Raw genomic sequence first — 19,965 nt, 5'->3', positions numbered from 1 at the left:
GTTAATTATCTCTAGTCACTTGTGTGGGCACAAGCTAGAAAGTCTCAAGTCAGCAGTCAGGGAATAAAGAAAGCTGAGCTGGCTTTGCAGATGGAGCATTGTAGAAATGTGACGATCCCTAGAGCTTGATCTGGGACCCCAAGCAAAGAACTTGGCTGATTCTAACGGTCAAGTAGAAAATGAAGAAGGCTAGGCTACATGCCAGGTCCAAATAGGGAGAGTATGTAAGGAATATGCAAAGACAAATGTAGGGATGTTGCTGAGATGATTGCTAGCCAAGTCTTTTGTGTGAGTATCTTAGAGGCTCCCTAATAGGAAGGGACCAATGTGTCTCTGTACACACATCTGCACAGCAGCTTCAGTGATGGCAGGTGGACCGATCTACACACTGTTCTTTGTATGCATCCCACCTCCTTTGCTTACTTATCATCTACTTTTATGGCTCCAGCTCTCATGAATCAAATCCTGACTGCTTCCTAACATCAGACTGCCAGAAGAAAGTGAGTAGAATAGTTTTTTTTTGGAATCTATGGGAGCATTAGCAGCAGATTAATTGAGAACATATTGAATATTTTGGCAAAGTAATCTTTCATGTACCAGCTATCACTTCAAATTCCCTTTCTCCTTTTTTCAGGAACCATTTTAATTTAGGTGGAAGTCTGCTAAATGATTTAGTAACAGAAGTTACCAGGAAAATGTGGTTGTTGGGTATTACAACCTCAGGATAATGAATTTTGTTTCTGTTTCTAATACTCTATCTTAGTTATATGTCTTCCAGTCAACTAAGATTTGAGTATAGTTTTCTAATACATGGGTCAATACAGCTGCAGATAAGAAATATCTCCACAGTGCTCCAGTTGGAGGTTGATTCTTGATTATTGGTTCTTCATATTCTCACCTGTATTTCTTAATTTTGTAAATTTTAACAAAATAGTATGGCTTAGCACATGTGTGGTTTAAAAGAGCACATAATGAAAATGAGGGCCTTCTTACAAGGGGCAGCTGCTTTCCTCTGATATTTATCATCCTATTTCCCCCCAAAAGCTTATAGTGCTATTTCTTGATTTCTTAGTCATAGGCATTATATTTTTACTTCTTTCGAGTTAGCACATTTTCTCCTGTTCTCTCCCCTCCCCCATACACATGCTCTCCCCACCTTACCAATTAGGCTGTTTCATACTTTTTCATTAAAACAGTATTTATTGTATGTATTTATCTTCTTCATTTTCCATGTTCCTATCATTTCCACTAAACTCTCCAACGAAATAATAAAATGGCCAAGCACAAGTAAACCATAGGATTGCCCAATTTTTCGCTCTTTTTCTCCCTCCCTCTTTCTCTCCTGTTTTCTTCCCTTCCTCCCTTCCTCCCTCCCTTTCTTTCTCTCTTTCTTTTTCTCCTTTTCTTTCTTCTTCCCTCTCTCTCTCTTTCTTTTGATTTCTTTCTTCTTTCCTTCCTTCCTCCCTGCCTCCCTTTCTTTTCTTTCGAGCTGTTTCTCCTATCACTCTCAGTCTTCTCCTCCAGTTCGAGTTTATTGTTCCCTAAATATCCAGTTTAGTGGTCATCTGAATTCTCAGTGGACCATGATTCTGGGAACTCCCTTTTTCTCTCCTCTTTGTTGTATTTCTTGTTTCTAGGTTCTAACCTCTTCCTCTTTCCTAGTTATTCTCTCTAAGAGCTTCCTGAGAAAAGGGGTATGGGAGGTAAATTTTCTGTCACCTTGCATGTATGAAAAAGTATTTATTCATTTTGGAATTGAGTTGATCTTCAGTGAAGTTTTCTGTGGAGGCCACTGCAACCTGGGATAAGGAGTTTACCATCAAAGAGTTTGTTCTGCCAGGGGTTCCAGAGGCAAAACAGGTAAATCCTCTTTCAGCATGGACATTAAACCCAAAAATCCTGTAATACTAAGCCCAACAACAACCCCTCCCCTCCCTAAGGTACAGCAATGCCAATCAGCACCTGTACTTTCAGTTCCAGTTTGCAGTTTTCTCTTCATTTTTGGTTCCTGAGGACATCCTTTATCCTATGACTTCACCTGAATATTTAAAGGGGTTTTGTTATATTTTATTCTACATTTCTATGTGCACTATATAAAGCAAGAAAATTTTGAAAAGGAAGATTCCCTCTAGTTTACCTCCCCAAAATGTGTTGAACTCTCATCCATTGCTGTCTCCTTGGCTATTCTTTTTGCCTTTGTGAGCTCAGGTATTCCCCCCCCCCCCCAAAAGAAAGCAGAAATAAAACATGGTAGGCTAAACATGTACCTTATTGAAATTCCAGAGAAATTAAGACATAAGACAACCGTAGTAGACATTGTTCTTTCCTCTTTGTATCAACTTTAGTGATAATGGTGCATTTCTACCTATTAAAAAAAAAACCTTTATCTTCCTGGTCCTAACTATGTTGGCATTTTGAGCTTGGATGCTGCAGTCTGCAATTTAATCATTTATAAGAGTTCCTGTTTATCAAGTCATTCAAGTCTTTCTCTCTACCATGGCTGACTTCAGTAATACAGTCAATAGGTTGACAGAAAACATTTTTATGGCCAGACCAGAGAATAACCTCTCCTTCAAACTACCAGAGCATTTCAACCATGGGATAGTCAGATGAAATGAAAAATTTTGTTTTACCTCTCCTGAGAAGTGGTAGATTAAGCTACTGTTAATATTCTTGGAAACCTTGTCTTCATTTGAATCAAATAGGTTACTAGTTTCTTTACTGAATGTTTTCTTTTAAGTGGTTTTAGTACCCTTATGAAATAAGAGATCCAGAGATAATGATTTTGTGTATCCAAAACGTATCATACTATCAAATAACTGTACCATTATTTTTAATATATCAAATTATAAACCAACAAAGTTAACGGTGTGATATCTTTGCCCCTACTTATTGTATTCACCCATTTAATTAATTAGACAGTATCTTAAGCCATCTTACTTAGATATATTTAGTGAAATTCATTACCTGTGAACTGATATAACTCATGAATTATTAGAATTATCAGTATATGGAACCTACCCTTTCTTCATTCCACGTTTTTAAAATATGGCTTGTATGCTGAGCCATTTAACTGGCTTCTATCCATCCCACTGATGGAAGCCAAAACCAGGCCATGTTCTTATAAATGTATAACTTCCTTTCTAAGCAAAAGGAGAATGAAACGCCAGCTTTTCTCTACTACCTGAAACTCAGTCAGTGACAACCCTTCCTGCTCTTTTTGACAGTAGTTTGGCACTATAGAAGAAGAACTGGCAGTTAGCAAAATCTGAATTTCAGTGCTATATATATATATATAAAAATAAAGTAACTAAAACTCAGATAACGGTGGAATTTTTAGAAAGGCATTCAAATAGGTTTGACCTGTGAACCTTCAGTAAGCTAATTAATAGCCCAGAGATGCCTGCGCTGGAAGATTTAATCCCCTTTTCCTGGTGATGATTTGAGTGGTTTTAGATTATTTACCAAATCTCTTATTGCTTTCATTTTATTCAGTTATATAGAACTGGGTTTAGGGATACTAATAGTTTTAGAAAAATAATGTGACTGATTACTGAAGAATATCATAAGCTATTGAAAAGGACAACATGGGATCACACCTAAGTTCAAGACCACTTATTAGCTTGATCTTTTAGGGTTTCCAATTCATTATCCTTATCTGTAAAATGGAAACAATACTTACGTTACAGGATTATTATAAGAATTTAACGAAATGATATAGATGGACACATTTTGTAAGTGGTGTAGTGCTATGGAAAGTAAAGTGGTATTAATGATAAGACTGCTAGAGTGTTAAATTGCTTGCTTGCTTATTTATTTATTATGTATATTTTAAAAGTTGTGGGTAACTAATTCATGCAGAAAATAGAGTTCCCATATACTGCCCCCCATGTACATTCGGTTTTCCCTCTTATGAATACTTTTACATTAGTGTGATACCATTGTTAAAATTGATGAAACAATATTATTGTGATTATATTATTAACTACAGACCATAGTTTACATTAGAGTTCACTCTGTTATTTACAGTTGCATGGGTCCTGTTTTCTAAGTATTTTTATCAGGAAGTTCTGGATTTTGTCAAATGCTTTTTTTTGGGCGTCAATTGAGATGATTATGTGTTCCCCCTTTTCATTCTATTAATGTGGCATATTGCATTAATTGGTTTTCTTAGCTTGAACTACCCTTGCATACCTGGGATAAATCCCACTTGATCATGGTATATAATTATTTCAATGTACTGTTGGATTCAGTTTGCTGGATTTTGTTGAGGAATTTTGCACCTTTATTCATAAGGTATACTGGTCTTTAGTTCTGATACTGGATAATGTCGATCTCATAGAATGAGTTGGAAACTGACCCTCCTCTTCAGTTTTTTGGAAGAGTTTGAGCACAATTGGTGTTAATTCTTCTTGGAATTTTTGGTAAAATCACCAGTGAAGCCATCTGGTCCTGGGCTTCTCTTTTAATCACTCTTTGCTTGTTACTGGTCTGTTGAAATACTCTTTTTCTTCTTCAGTCAGTGTAGGTAGTTTGTGTGTTTCTAGAGATTTTCCATTTGTTTAATCTATATTATCTAATTTGTTGGTGTACAATTTTACAAAGTATCCTCTTAATTTCTGTGCAATTGGGAGTCATGACCCCTTTTCATTTCTCACTTGAGTTATTAGCATCCTCTCTCTTTTTTCTTTGTCAGTCTAGGTAAAGGTTTGTCTTATTTTTTTTTTATGAAGAACTAACTTTTGGTTTGTTCAGTCTCTCTTTTGATTTTTATTCTCTACTTCATTTATATCCACTCAAATCTTTGTTATTTCCTTCCTTTCGCTCCCTTTGGGCTTAATTTGCTTATCTTTTGCATCATCCTACAGTTGCAAAGTTAGGTCACTGATTTGGGATCTTTTTCCCTTTTTTAAAATTTTTAAATTTCTTTATTAGAGATGTGGATTTATAGAACAATCATACATAATATGCAGTATTTCCGTATTCTTCCCCATCAACACCACCTTGCATTGGCATGGAACATTTGCTATAATTAATGAAAGCACATTTTTATTGTTGTTCTTAACTATAGTCCATGGTTTAACTTGGGGTTCACTGTTCGTTTATTGTAGTTCCATGGATTTTCTTTCTTCTTTTTTAATATATGCACTTAGAGCTTTAAATTTCCTTCTCCGCGTGGCCTTTGCTGCATCATTTACATTTTGGCATGTTGAATTTTTGTTTTAGTTGCCTCAAGATATTTCCTAATACCCCTTCTGATTTTCTTTGACACATTGGTTACTTAAGAGTATATTGTTTAATTTCTACATATTTATGAATATTCTAGTTCTTCCTTAATTGGTTTCTAGCTTTGTTCCATTATGGTTGGAGAAGATACATTGTATGATTTCAGTATTTTGAAGTTATAGAGACTTGTTTTGTGACCTAGGCTGTCCAGGTCTATCCTGGAGAATGACCCATATGTACTAAAGAGAAATATGTATTCATCTGCTAGAGGATGAATTGTTCTCTATATGTCTGTTTAATCTAGTCCATTTATAGTATCGTTCAAGTCTTCTATTACCTTACTGATATTCTGTCTGGATGTTCTGCTGATAATTGAAAGTGGTGTATTTTAGTCTCCTTCTATTAACATAGAACCATCTATTTCTCCCTTCCATTGTCAATATTTGGTTCATGTATTTTGAGCTTCTGCCATAGGTATATTTATAATTGTTACGTCTTCTTGTTAAACTGATCCCTTTATCAGTATTTGGTAACCTTTTTTGTCCCTCATAACAGTTTTTAAGTTAAAGTCTATTTTATTTTGCTATTAGTATAGTTACCCCAGGTCTCTTTTGGTTACTATTTCCATGACATATTTTTCCCATCCTTTCACTTTCTTTGAATTTAAAGTGCATTTCTTGTAAACAGTATATAGTTTGGTCATATTTTTGTATCCATTCTTCCAGTCTCTGCCTTTTGACAGAGGAATTTAATTCATTTACATTTAAAGTAAGTAGTGATAATGCAAGACTCTTTTCTGCCATTTTGCTAGTTGCTTTTTATAAGTCTTATACATTTTTCTCCTTCATTTCTTTCTTTCATGGCTACTTTCATATTTGAAATTTGGTAGTGTACCATTTTGACTCCTTTCTCATTTCTTTCTGTATTTTTTTTGTTGCTCTGATGGGGCTTAAATTATTATCTATGAGAATCACATTTTATTTGATAACTTCAGTAGCATATATATACACTGTTTCTAAACTCTTCTTTTCTCCCACCTTTTTGATATTGTGTTTCAAATTATATTTTAATATATTGCATATCCAAAATACATGGCATGTTTTGGAGGGTGAACCAGACCTTAGTTTCTTGGTTCAGTCTTTCAGGGTGCCACCCAATAGATTGTCAGCATCGTAGAGGTTCCACACTCATAGAGGTTTATAGAGGTTACTGTGCTTCCTCTAGAACAATACCAGGGACCCGCAGTGGGATTGCTGGCTGGCTCCACACAGTGCCAGGGAAAGGGTGGGGGTAGGGCCAGCAAGGGCACCATGAACGTCTACTTTAAAAAAAAAAGCATTTTCTAGTTCCTTGATTCTGCACTCACCTAGTTACTGCAACACTTTAACTATTTTCTGAAGTTCTGAGAAAATGGCTGTGCCAGTTTTTGCTAGTTGTTCAGAGTCTGTGGGGAACAGCACCTGGAATGACTCACATTTTAGTTGGATGTGACTCTGGAAGGGAAATTGAAACTTTCTGGGAGGTGTTCTTTGTAACCATATATACTTTGTTATGTATTTTCTGCTCATTAATCCTTATGACACCAAGAATAAGTTTCTGATAGTTCCATTCTTATAAATGAAAGAAGTGAGACTTTACTAGTTCAAGATCCACCTCCCCACCTATTTTAGTTTGCTAGGCTGCTGAAGGCAGATAACATGAAATGCATTGGCTTTAACATGGGAATTTATTCGCTTACAAGTTTAGTTTTGAGACTGAGAAACATGTCCAAATCAACACATCATTGAGGTGATGCTTTCTTCCTGAAGACTGGCTGCTGGTGATCCTTAACTCCTCTACTACATGACAAAGCACATGGCAGTGTCTGCTGGTCTCTCCCTTCTCTTCCAGGTTTTGTTGCTTTCAGCTTCTTGCTTCCATGGCTTTCTCTCACTGTATTCATCCCATTTATAAAGGACTACAGTAAGAGGATTAAAACCTACCCTGGGCCATGCCTTAACTGAACTAACCTCATCAAAAGGTCTTATTTACACCTACAGGAATGGATTAAATTTAAGAACATGTTTTTCTAGGGTACATACAGTTTCAAACCACCACACCATCCATTTTATAAATGAAGAAACAGAGTTCTGAAGTATAGTGATTCTCTTATTCAGAGATTTTCAGTCTGTTACCCCATCTTTATAATATACTGGCATATTTTCATGATAATTATTTTCTTATATTTATACTTGGTACCAGAATTAAATAGGAAACACAGATGCATTCATAATTAGATTGACAATGGAAATATGGACAACTCTTTTTTTTTAAGATTATTTATTTATTTCTCTCCCCTTCCCCCCCTCCCCAATTGTCTGTTCTCTCTGTCCATTCGCTATGTGTTCTTCTGTGTCCGCTTGTGTCAGCGGCACCCAGAATCTGTGGCTCATTTTGTTGTGTCATCTTGCTGCGTCAGTTCTCCATGTGTGCGGCACCATTCCTGGGCAGGTTGCACTTTTTTCATCATGCTGGGTGGCTCTCCTTATGGGGCACACTCCTTGCGCACGGGGCTCCCCTACACGGGGGGCACCCCTGCGTGGCACAGCACTCCTTGCGCGCATCAGCATTGTGCGTGGGCCAGCTCATCACATGGGTCAGGAGGCCCTGGGTTTGAACCTTGGACCTCCTATGTGGTAGGTGGATGCCTTATCTGTTGGGCCAAATCCACTTCCCTGGACAACTTTTGTTACTGGCTTTATGATGGATTTGATACACTGAATGACTTTCCCAACTCAACTAAAATATTGAATAAACTACTGTAAAGCAATTTTAACCTACTGCTGAGCTGTCGTGAAAATAAGATTATTACTGACCCTTAAAACAAAGTGAAACTAGTGAGGAGTGAGCGAGAGCTAATACCAGCTTTTGCTGTGAAGATTTTTGTAGAACCTGGTGGTCTGGAGCTTCAACCTGATGAGTAGATGAAGTGTAGCCTGAGAGGTTAAGATTTAAAGCCCATGGCTTGCCTGCCATAGAGAATCTATCAAAAGCTTACTGAATGAAGCCAGGGCACTTATAGATTATTACCTTCAGTGAAAGTGTGAAGAAGTAAACCTGTCTTTATTGGCCTTGGTGCTGAGAATTGCAAACTTAAGCCACCCCTCATGTGGTTTGTGGTCTAACTTCATACTGCCGGTATGGTCCAAATAAATCTTAAGTGAGGAATTTAATGATAAGTGGCCCTGAGTTGTGACAGGGTGTCAAGCGACAGCAGAAGCAGACACAACCCCTCACAAGTAACTCATCTTCAATCCAGATCCCAAAGAATTTTTATAAATGAAGTGTCCAAGGAAAATGAGCAGCTCACTGTCAAAAATCACAAAACCTTAAAGAAATAAAGCAATATTGTGAGAACCAGCAGAAACAGACCTGCAAAGACTTCAGATATTAGTGGTGTTACATTCAAAGAAACTGTTCAGAATACAGTTCAAAGAGCTAGGAAGTATGTAATTAAGTGATATGGAGAACAAAGGGAGAAGAGCTAATATTTGTCTAGTCAGTTACAAAAGGAGAGGAGAAGGGGAATGAATGGAAAGAGGCCTTTTGAATGGAGAGTAGCTGAGAATTTTCCAGAATTGTTGAATAATACCAGGGTCTGGGAAGGCCAATGAACTGTAAGCAGGATAAGTAAAAATAAGTCTGTAGCTAGATAATCTACATAAACTACCACAAAGTAGAAGAAAAGATCTGAAAAGTAGCTAAAGGGAAAACATAAAACACTCTTAGGCTAACAGTTGAAATATTTGACTTGCTGTTATTACCCCAATTTAGTCTTTCATCGTTCAGTTTCTACAGATGTCAGAGAGTCAAGTACCTGTTACTTCAAAGTGCCCAAATGTGGTCAGGTGCTTTCTAACTCCAGCAATACAGAAAACACATTCATGACCAAACTATTGTTAATAGATTGCAGAAATTCAAAGTTGATACTTTACTATTTCACTTTGTTGAGTCTGAAGCACTAAGGGTTTTTCTAGACTTTTATTTTCTTCATCTTTCATATATCTGTTTAATATGTACTCAGTACAACTTGGCCTTCACTGTTATTCTTGTTTTTCAGAACAGTTAATATTTGTAGATGAAATGCAAGAAAGACATGATGCAGCAGGTCAACTTCAGACTTGTCTCCAAGTCTTTTCTTTCCTGCTCCAAGAGATTCCATTTGAAAACATCATCAGATCTCTCTAATTCTCCAGTTTCCCTAGTCAGCACATGCCTGGCAAGGTGCTGTGCTGTGGGTAGTTGGGTCTATAGAGGTTTAATCGTTAAGGAAACCTGGGCCACATTACTGATTGTCCCTTTCAAATCTCCCAGTAACCATTAACATAAATATCATCTCACCATTTTAGACAAGGGACACCACCCTTCTTCATGTCAGTAATATGATACTTAATGCTTAACCCTTCCATTGCTTTGTTTGCTTCCAAGGCCTTAGCCTGTGTTCGTTGATAGAAGTCTCATTGAACCAACAGGAGAAAAGAAAGGGTTAACTCTTTTTGGTTTTGCCCTTTGACCACTTCAGAATGAGAGGCTTGATGAAATACTTTTCAAAGTCTTCAGTGGAAACATATCATGCATAATTGGAGCAAAAAATAATAAATCAAAGCTTTTTTTCTTTCAGTCTGGTCATTCATAATTGAAACCACATAGAGGTAAGAGTCGATAACTTCAAAACAACCAAGAAAACTGCTCTTGCTATCAAGGTAGGGATAGGTAAGGTTGCTTATTACCAGGGCTTCAAAAGTTTCTGTGTAACAGACCTGTCCTCTCCTTTCTGCCTTTCCTCTCTCACTTTCCTGAGAAAAGTGAGATTAAATATGGATTGACTCAAATATCTGTTTGTCTCTTATGTTTACCTGAAGTTATACACAGAGACAAAAAAAAAATCTCTGATAGGGTAAGTAATAGGAATTGAATTATGAATCATCCGGCATTACCGCTTGATTTTTCCAATGCTGGAATTTAGGTTGATTTAGTTTAAAAGAGTCCTTGGGTTGGTAATGAAATTTTGTTTTCCTGACTCTTGATTTTACAATTCCCAACCAACTCTAGCAAGAACATTTGAGAATTGTCAGCAAAGCAGCAAAGGCCATTATTGGCTACCGCCATTCTCTGTTTTCTGTATGGTAACATTGACTAGAATGGTTTTGGTTAGGCTCATATAAGGCTACTGTGAGCTTTCACCAAAAAGAAAGCAAAACAGGATTGCAGGAAGGGCCCAGACAACTTCCTTTGTGTGAGTTTGCCAAAGGCACAGCTAGTTGCTTGAGTCTTAATCTTTTTCTTAAGAAAACTCCTTTGAACTGGTAGTTGACTTTGTTTAATCTCCCAAGGCCTTTCTCTCAGGGCATCCTGAGATCTGAACCCACGACTCCTTCTTGCCAGTCTGTGCTTACGACCAGCTCATAAGCCGGGGCTTTCCAGAATAAGCCATACGAAAGAACTTTTCAAAAGCTGGCATTGTGGCCTGGCAGCTATTGTGAATATTGTGGATTATTTTATGTGATTGCTGTTAAACAAGCTAGGATTTCTTATTGAAACTTCTCAAGTGAATATTTGTTGTAAGGGTAAGAAGTGAAGGGTGAGACGATGGGCAAGAGATGAGCAAGGCATTTTGGCCTAATGACAGTACTTTGTCAGAATGATATATACGTCTTTTTGGATTTCCTTCCGTCTGAGTGAGGATATTTGAAAGTTGCATTGATAAGCCAGAGTGTCTAGGTGCAGCTGCAGTCAATGGGCCTTGCTTTTTTTAAGGTCTGTTATTACTGGATACCTGATTTCATGCCCTGCTTTGCCATAATGGAGGTTTAATCAGGCAACATAGTTAATTGCCAGCATTGCCTTTCCCTTGCAGAAGTCTGAGTCTTGAGTAAATTATGGAGGTTTAAACTTGCTTGATTTCCTGCAGAAAGTGGGGTCAAGAGGTCCCAGACTGTAGACACTCTCTTTGGTCAGCCAGCAGGAGGTCATTTCTTAAAGGTATTTCAGAGGTGACTAAATGCCATTTTTGAAATGTCCCTCCCCAGTAAGTTTTTTCCTCTGGGGGTTAGTTTGTTGACCTTACCCCAGCAAAGTGGAGTGTCTGTGTGAAGGCATACCCCCCAATTAAAGCTGCCTTTCTCCACACTGTCACTGTGCTCCAAAGGCAAATGGGATTATATTTAAAGAGGGGAAAAGCTATTGGTGCAGAAGCCTTGTTGAGGATCAGTGTTTCCTACTCCTGACCTTTTGGAGTAGACACAAAGATAGCCAGCCTAATTTATCAGTCATACAAAGGTTTCATGATCTCCCTGGGGCCTGCCTGTCCTTCCTTCCTCCTCCCAGCACATGGTAGCCTCATTGAAATGCTGTACATGCCTCTCAGTTTGCCCTTTGTGTTCTTTGGCCAGCACTTCCCTGCTTCTCCCTGCAGACCCTACTCAAGGTAGAGAGGCAGTCACCTGGACCTCTGTGCTTCCACAGGACTTTAACATCTTGTTTTGGTACATGCTATTTTGCATTGCAACTCATTTTTCCTAACTCTCTTCCTCACCAGATTATGAGCATTCTGAGGGGAAGGAACTTGTTCACCTTTGCATTTTTAACACTGTTCCAGGCTTGTAGTCTGTGCTCAGGAAATGTTGACTGAATGAATGAATACCAGCAAGAACACTGGAGGGTGTGATGGCTGAATTGCTGCTAGTTGTGTTTCAGCAGCAAGAAGAATACAAATTGGAAAGGCTGGAAGTTTCCCATGTTTGTTTTAAACTACCCTTGGAGTTCTGTGTTGAACCTTCTGTTAAGTGCTTATATACATAATCTCATTTAATCATCATCACCCTAGGAGATAAGTGCTATCATGGTTCCCACTTTACAGATGGGAAAGCTAATATTCACAGAAGTAACTCTACCCCTAACCAGACTAGCAAGTGGCAGGACCCAGATTCAAACCCTCTGTTGAATATCCCCATAAAATCCGAAAATTCTTTGGAACTTTTAGCACAATTAAGTTCTTGGAAAATACATGTGGAATGAATGAAATGAATTTGGAACTCATTTCAGGACCCAAAATATCAACTTAATTTGCTTGGACATCAATTATTCAAATCCATACATAAAGAGGGCAAAAAGATCATGGCCCCAGTTGTTTGGGTTTAGCATAGTCACCTATTTAACAAGTATTTATTGAATAATACTAGGCACTATGTTTTGGTACAGGGTATAACAACACAATTATATGCTCTTGTTTCCATGGAGCTTTCAGGATTATTAAAATACAAAGAATAGGAAGGAAAAGAAAATTATGACAATAAAAACAGTTTACTTGAAGAATCTATAGAGAGAGAAACTCCATGTAAACCAGGACCTCTAAAAGCATGATAAGGTAAAGGTAGAGAAGAAGGGTTTAATTAAGAATTCTTGGAAGCAAATGTGGTTCATTCGCCCATCTTCCCACATGGGTGGTCCTGAGTTCAGTTCCTGGTGTTTCCTAAAGAAAATGAGCAAGACAGTGACCTGACGTGAAAGGCTAATGTCGTGAGCTGACTCAGTGAGCTGTCACAACAAGATATTGCAGTGAGGAGACACAATGAGAGACACAACAAGCAGGGAGTGGATGTGGCTCAAGTGGTTGGGAGCCTCCTTCCCAATTGGGAGGTCCGGGGTTCGGTTCCCCGTGCTTTCTAAAAGAAGACGAGCAGACACAGTGCAAAACAAACAAGACACAGAGAGTGGACAGCGGGTGCAAACAACAGGGGGTAGGGAGATATAAATAAATCAATATTTAAAAAAAAAAAGAATTCTTGGTACTGGGAGAGAACTCAAGATTGCTTACACTACTCCTCATCCCCAACGTAAATTGTAACTTTCAGATAAATTATAACTCATACAAGGTCAAAACCTACCATCGGATATTATCAAAGGCTTATATGTGCCAGGTACTTTACATATATTACCTCATTTACTTTTTTAAAAAATTTATTTCTCTCCCCTTCCCTGCCCCACACCCCATTGTCTGCTCTCTGTATCCATTTGTTGTGTTGCTGTGTGTTCTTCTGTGTCTGCTTGCATTCTTGTCAGTGGCACCAGGAATTTGTGTCTCTTTTTTGTTGCATCATCTTGCTGTGTCAGCTCTCCGTGTGTGTGGCACCACTCCTGGGCAGGCTGTGCTTTTTTCATGCAGGGCGGTTCTCCTTGCAGGGGCATACTCCTTGCGTGTGGGGCTTTTCTACACGGGGGATACCCCTGCATGGCAGGGCACTCCTTGCACGCAGCAGCACTGCACATGGGCCAGCTCACCACATGTGTCAGGAAGCCCTGGGTTTGAACCCTGGACCTCCCATATGGTAGGTGGACGCTCTATCAGTTGAGCCAAATCCGCTTCCTTATTTGCTTTTCTTAACAACCTTAGAAAGGTAGTATTGTTATTATGACTTTATATATAAGGAAAATGAGGCACAAGAGAGGTTAGGTATTTGCCCAGGTCACACAACTGGTAAGTGAAAGAACTAGGATTCAAATTAATGATTCATGATTCCAAAGCTTACTCTATATATGCTGATTCACTTTTCAAAGTCATTTGCCTCAACCCTGGTGGCGTATCCTACAGTAAAGAATCTAACGTGTATTGTAGTATAAATATGCTCAGTAGCTTATATATTCCCTCCTTTGTCCCCAGAATTATAGTGTTCATCTGAATTTCTGTAGTTTATGGAACGTGTTGGCAGGATTTCAGTCCTTGTGCTCCTTTTCAGACTCCACGTCAAATATATTACCCTCTCCCCAGTATGCTGCCTTTGCTACTTCTCTAGTTTTCAGGCCCTCGTTGGGATGCAAGTAGATAGTGTGGAAAAATTGAACACCAAGGAAAGTTGCTATCTGCTTCCCATCCAACCATTCCTTCCTTCCCCCCTCTTTCCCCTCCCCTGTTCCCTAACCATCCAGTTTCCAAATGGAGCTGGCTCATGGATAAGACCAGATCTTTTGTTTTATAAGAGCCTCTGGTTCCTACTCCCTGACAACGCCTTGAAATCAGAACTGTGATACCTTTCAAGGGGTGTCCCAGTTTAATTTCCAAGGGGATCATTTCCTGAAACTGAACTTTGCATCTCACAGGGAATTTTCCTCTCCTCTTAATGAAGTAAAGGCATTTAAGTATGTTGGCATTCCCACCTTCTCCCAAAGAACAGATCTCATTTTGTTGGAGTTTTAATAGTTTTTCCTTCTGTGTTAGTAGTATATTTACCTTTTTAAATTTATGTGCCCACTTTGTGTGAGTCTTATATATTCATTGTTTTTATTCTATGTAACTTCTAAAATCATAGTGTTTGGGGTGGGCTCTTACTTATTAGTCCAGACCTAACTATCAAAGATACAGAATTTTTAGCAGGTTTGTCTTGGAAAAGAGCTAGAAGTAGCGACCTTTCGTTCCCCACAGTTCTGGTTTCCATCTATCAAATGGCTTACCCCATACTCTTGAGTGTGTTTGTAGGAGGGTGTGAGGAAGGGCCATGAACCACCACCATCTGGTCGTTCAGGAGTTAGCTTGAGTTCTAATTCCATCGCTTACAGGCTATATAACCTTGAACCTCATTCATTATTTCTGACCCTACAGTCTCATCACCAGATGAAACAGTTACATCATCTGTAAAACAAGCTTAGGGTTGTTGCAAGGCTCAAACGAGATCATACCTGTAACACGCTTTTTAGCATATGCCTCGCACTTAGGAAGTGCACAGTAAATCTTGACTATTTTAACTTCACACTTTAAATTATTGCATATGTTTCTTAAAAGAAAAACTTTTTTGTTTCTTTTCCACTAAAGTGGTGTTTCTTCAAGTGGGCATTGGAGAGTATTGTATCTGGAGGAGTAAGTGAGTGGAGAGGAGGGCTGGTGACAGACTGAACCTTGGGGATTAATTGTGACTTAAGTGCAGGACTTCCTACAGACTTCAGTTTCCATAAAAGTCAGGAAGATATGAAAAATGATATTTGGGTAGGAAACTCAAGTGTAATCAGAAATATAAGCAGATGCTAGGGTACAAATACTGAAATCTAGGCACCTCACTAAGACTTTGTCTTAATGTCACAGGATGACACAATGAAAACAGGAGGTCAGAAGTGAGGGGACTACCTTTCCTATTATGTCTCTTGCTTGTGAAATCAAATTATGGCATGTTGAGGACAGTTTTGCTTTAATCCTGATTACATTTGGACTTTGGGAATCCCATTCAATCTTCTTGAGTTCTCGTCCCATTTGTATTCCATGTGTTTGTGTATATTTCCTCTCCCACAGTGTTGCATCTGGCAAACAGCTGTTGTCATCTTTGTGGTGATGAATGTCCATCAGTGATCTAGATGAGGTTGATGGGGGCTGGGGGGACCTTGAGATATGGGAGTCTGAAAGATACTGGGAAAGTGTAAGGCAGCCAGAATAACAGGATATTTTTAGCAGAGATGGAGTCATGTTTGTTCCATCCATCCATCCATCCATCCATCCATCCATTTTTTGAACACTTGAGAGCAGGTTGCATTCATCATAATCTTTGAATACATAACTTCCATGTCCATTTCCTATGAACAAGGATATTCACTTATGTAATCACCTTAAATATAATTATCAAGTTCAAGAAACTTAACATTGATATAAAACTTACATTCTATATTCCAATTTTTTCTTATATCCCCATAAAGTTCTTTTGGGCTTTTTCTCCTCCATTCTTAGATCCCATTCAGTATCGTGTGTTGCATTTAACTGTCATTATCTCTTTAGTTTCTCTTTCTTTCCTTCTTTTTTATTGAATTGTGGAAACATATATAAACATAAATTTTCCTCCCAATCACTCCCAAGCATAACATTCACTGGGATTAATCACATGCATTAATGTTGCAGTACCCTTACTATCATCCATCACTATGACTTTCCCTTCACCCCAAATAGAAACCCTACACACTCATTTTGTATCAATTTCCCATTACCCTGCCCCCCCACCCCTGGTAACCTGTATTCTACTTTCTGTCTCTGTGAGCTTGCATATTCTCTTATATACTTTTTTTGTGGTTACCATAGGGCTTAAATTTAGCATTCTAAATCTATAACAGTCTCATTTGCTTTGATACTAGCTTGACTTCAATAGCACAAATAAGCTATACACCTGTACCCCTCTGCTCCCCAACCTTAATGTAGTTCATGTCACAAATTACATTTTTTTTTTTAAGATTTATTTATTTATTTAATTTCCCCTCCCCTCCCCCGGTTGTCTGTTCTCTGTGTCTTTTTGCTGCGTCTTGTTTCTTTGTCCGCTTCTGTTGTCGTCAGCAGCACGGGAAGTGTGGGCGGCACCATTCCTGGGCAGGCTGCACTTTCTTTTGCGCTGGGCGGCTCTCCTTACGGGCGCACTCCTTGCGTGTGGGGCTCCCCTACGCGGGGGACACCCCTGCATGGCAGGGCACTCCTTGCACGCATCAGCACTGCGCATGGGCCAGCTCCACACGGGTCAAGGAGGCCCTGGGTTTGAACCACGGACCTCCCATGTGGTAGATGGACACCCTAACCACTGGGCCAAGTCCGTTTCCACAAATTACATATTTATACATAACGAGTCCCAAGCCATTGCTTTGTCACTACATTTTATACATTTGCCTTTTAGATCATTTAGGAAGTAAAATGTAGAGCTACAAATCAAAAGTACAATAGTATTGGTATTTATATTTACCCATGTCATTATCTTTACCAGGGATCTTTATTTTTTCATGTGTCTGTAGTCAGTTGTCTAGTGTCCTTCCTTTCCTTTCAACCTGCAGAACTTCTTTTAGCAACTTCTTAAGGGCCAATCTAGTGGTGACAAATTTCCTTAGCCTTTGTTTATTTGAGAATGTCTTAATCCATTCCTCATTCTTGAAAGATAGGTTTGCTAGATATAGAATTCTTGGTTCGCAGTTTAGATATGTCTTCCCACTGCCATCTTGCCTTCATGGTTTCTAATTAGAAATCAGCATTTAAAAAATCTTATTGAGGCTCCTTGTATGTGATATGTTTCTTCTCTCTTGTTTTCAGAATTCTTTCTTTATCTTTGGCATATGGCAGTTTGATTATAAAATGGCACAGTGTGGACCTCTTTGGTTTTATTATGTTTGGAATTCATTGAGCATCTTGTATATTCATATCTCTCATTAAATTTGGGAAGTTTTTATCAATTATTTCTTTGAACATTCTCCTTGCCTCTTTCTTTCTGCTCCTTTTGGGACTCCCACAGTGCATATGTTTGGTATGCTTGATGGTGTCCCACAGATTCCTCGGGCTCTGTTTACTTTTCTTCATTCTTTCTTTTTGCTCCTCAGATTGAATGATTTCAATTTTCTTATCTTCATGTTCACTAATTCTTTTTTCTGCAGGCTCTGATCTCCTGTTTAATCCCTTTAGGGAATTTTAAATTTCTGTTACTTTGGTCTTCAGTTCTGTTTGGTTCATTTTCATAATTTCTGTTTCTCTGTTGAAAGTCTCTTCATTTCCTGGGCCATTGCTTCCTTTTTTCTTTATATGTTTTGTAATCTTTTGTTGAAGCCTGGACATTTTAATGTTTTAATATGTTATTGCTGGAATTTATACACTCTGAGGTGTCTGTTCCTTAAGCCAGTATCCACCTAGTGTTATGACAGAGCTTTCCTTGAATGCTAGAAACTAACAAAAGAGATGAAGAAGGGAAAATAGAAAATACCTTTCCCAGTCTTTGCAGATTGACCTGTGTTGAGTACTTTCCTTCAGGACTTATCCATACAGTGAGTTAATAGAATAGCTCCAGATCAAAATATAGGGGCCTCCCTGTTCCTTTTCTGCACATGCATCTTGTCTTGGGGTTGCACATTTGGCCCTGGGTATGCCCCCATTTACACAGTCTTGAATATCCTCTCTTCCATAGGAAACAGTTTCCTCATGGTTCTGGGGGCACTGCACTGTATGCCCTACAGCCATCAGTCCGTTATCCCAGGCAGGCACTTGACTGCTGTCCCTCCATAGTCTGTCGGAGAGCTCTCTGAAACACCTTCTATATGCAAGGCAAGTTAGGGAACAGTGAGTCCCTCAGACAGATTGGGCCAGACATACATGCTCCTAGTATGTGCACAAAGGTTACTCTGCTCCCCTGAACCAGGACCAGGGTTCCTCACTGGGAACGGGGCAGCTCCATGCTTAGCTGGCAAGGGGGTAGGTAAGGGACCAGTCTTTTTTTAAGTAGCTTTTTTTCTTGGTGCTTTCCCTGTTACTGTAGTCCTCTAACTGTTTTCTGGAGCTCTGAGAAAGATGTTTCTGCCAGTTCTTGCTCATTGTTCAAAGCTTCCATGAGAGTATGAGGCCTTGAGTCTTCTCATTCCACACTTCTAATCAGGTGGGGCCTGATAAGTGCATGTGTTTAATATGCATCTTTAACTAGAAATCTCTTCTGAGTTGCAAAAATTCACTGCTCCTTTTTCATTGGTATCAGAGTGAGACTTAATAAAAGGGAATCCACACAAACTTTGAAGAGGGGAAGACTTTAAACAGTTGCTTAACTCTTGGATTGATCATGTAAAAACCACCAAATCTCTCAAGTTCAGGTTTATTGATAATGTTGGGAAAGAGATCAGCCCCATTGTTACTAGATCCTTCCCTGATCCAAATTAATTTGCTCTCTTGCAGAAATGGAGCAGTGTGAGTAACCCACTCTTCCTCCCACTGATCCCACCACAGTCTCAAGGTTTCACTGCCATCGTCCTCACCTACGACCGAGTAGAGAGCCTCTTCCGGGTCATCACAGAAGTATCTAAAGTGCCCAGTCTTTCCAAGCTTCTAGTTGTCTGGAATAATCAGAATAAAAACCCTCCAGAAGGTAAGAAGAGAGAGGAAATGATGTGTTCAGGAGAGGCCTGCTTTGGCCTTCAGTGCAGCTCTCAGCTGGAGGAATTTTGAATGACTATATTATTTGCATCCTTCATTTTAAATGAATTTTCCTGTGGTTTTTTTTTTTTTTTTCCCTTTCTTTCTTTCTTTCCAGAACAATGCCATTTCTGAGGCAGCATGACTCCAATTTTCTCAGTCATCTCATTCTTGTTCTAGGGTGGCCTATTTAACTCTAAGCCCATGGCATGCTCTGTAGCCACAAGTGTTTGAGGCTTAGGAATCACAGGATCAAAGGCCATCAGCCTTGGGAAAACAGATCAGGGCTTCCTTGGCCATCTCAGCTGATTTGTTTACATGGAAACTCAGTTTAAAAGGCATTAGTTTTTCCTTCCTTATCTCTGCTGTGATACTGGGCTCCCCTTCAAAAAAAAAGGAATGGCCTCACATCTGAATTGGAAAAGTTCAGCAGGCATGCCCAGGCCGGGCTTCCAGTTAACTCCTTAAAGTGAGCCTTCTCTGGAGCTCCCAGGGGCTGTCCCTAATCACCATGTTCCTTTCCTTGGCCACCCTGTAATCTCCTGAACGGCAGCTAAGGCTGAGGACTATTTGAGTAATTGGATTTGTTTTTAATTCGAGGCACATAGAGTATGTTCCACCTGCATTTAGTTTCTCGTTCAGTCTGTCTATTAGTGATCCTAATCCTGGGGACTTCAAAGCTCCTGCCTTTAATAGCCTATTAAAACCAGGAAGTTTCTGATGGATTAGAGCAAGGAATGAGTTTGAAGTTTGTAATGTGCACCACTGTCACCGATAAGGTCTAGTTTATTGCCCAACAGTAGTACCTG

At 39.1% G+C, this 19,965-nt stretch overlaps 1 protein-coding gene across 6 annotated transcripts in view; it reads left to right on the top strand.

Moving 5' to 3' along the window:
• Positions 1-19,965, top strand: part of EXT2 (exostosin glycosyltransferase 2) — a 207,166-nt gene that overhangs the window by 96,422 nt on the left and 90,779 nt on the right. For all 6 annotated transcript variants that reach the window (XM_071218083.1, XM_058305492.2, XM_071218084.1 and 3 more), the window contains one exon: positions 18,920-19,109. In XM_071218083.1, coding sequence (XP_071074184.1) covers positions 18,920-19,109 — 190 coding nt within the window. The remainder of the gene's footprint in view (positions 1-18,919; positions 19,110-19,965) is intronic.

This window comes from Dasypus novemcinctus, chromosome 10 (genome assembly GCF_030445035.2).
Source record: "Dasypus novemcinctus isolate mDasNov1 chromosome 10, mDasNov1.1.hap2, whole genome shotgun sequence".
Lineage (NCBI taxonomy): Eukaryota > Metazoa > Chordata > Mammalia > Cingulata > Dasypodidae > Dasypus > Dasypus novemcinctus.
Note: the sequence above shows the minus strand (reverse complement) of the source record. Positions and strands in the feature narration are given on the sequence as shown.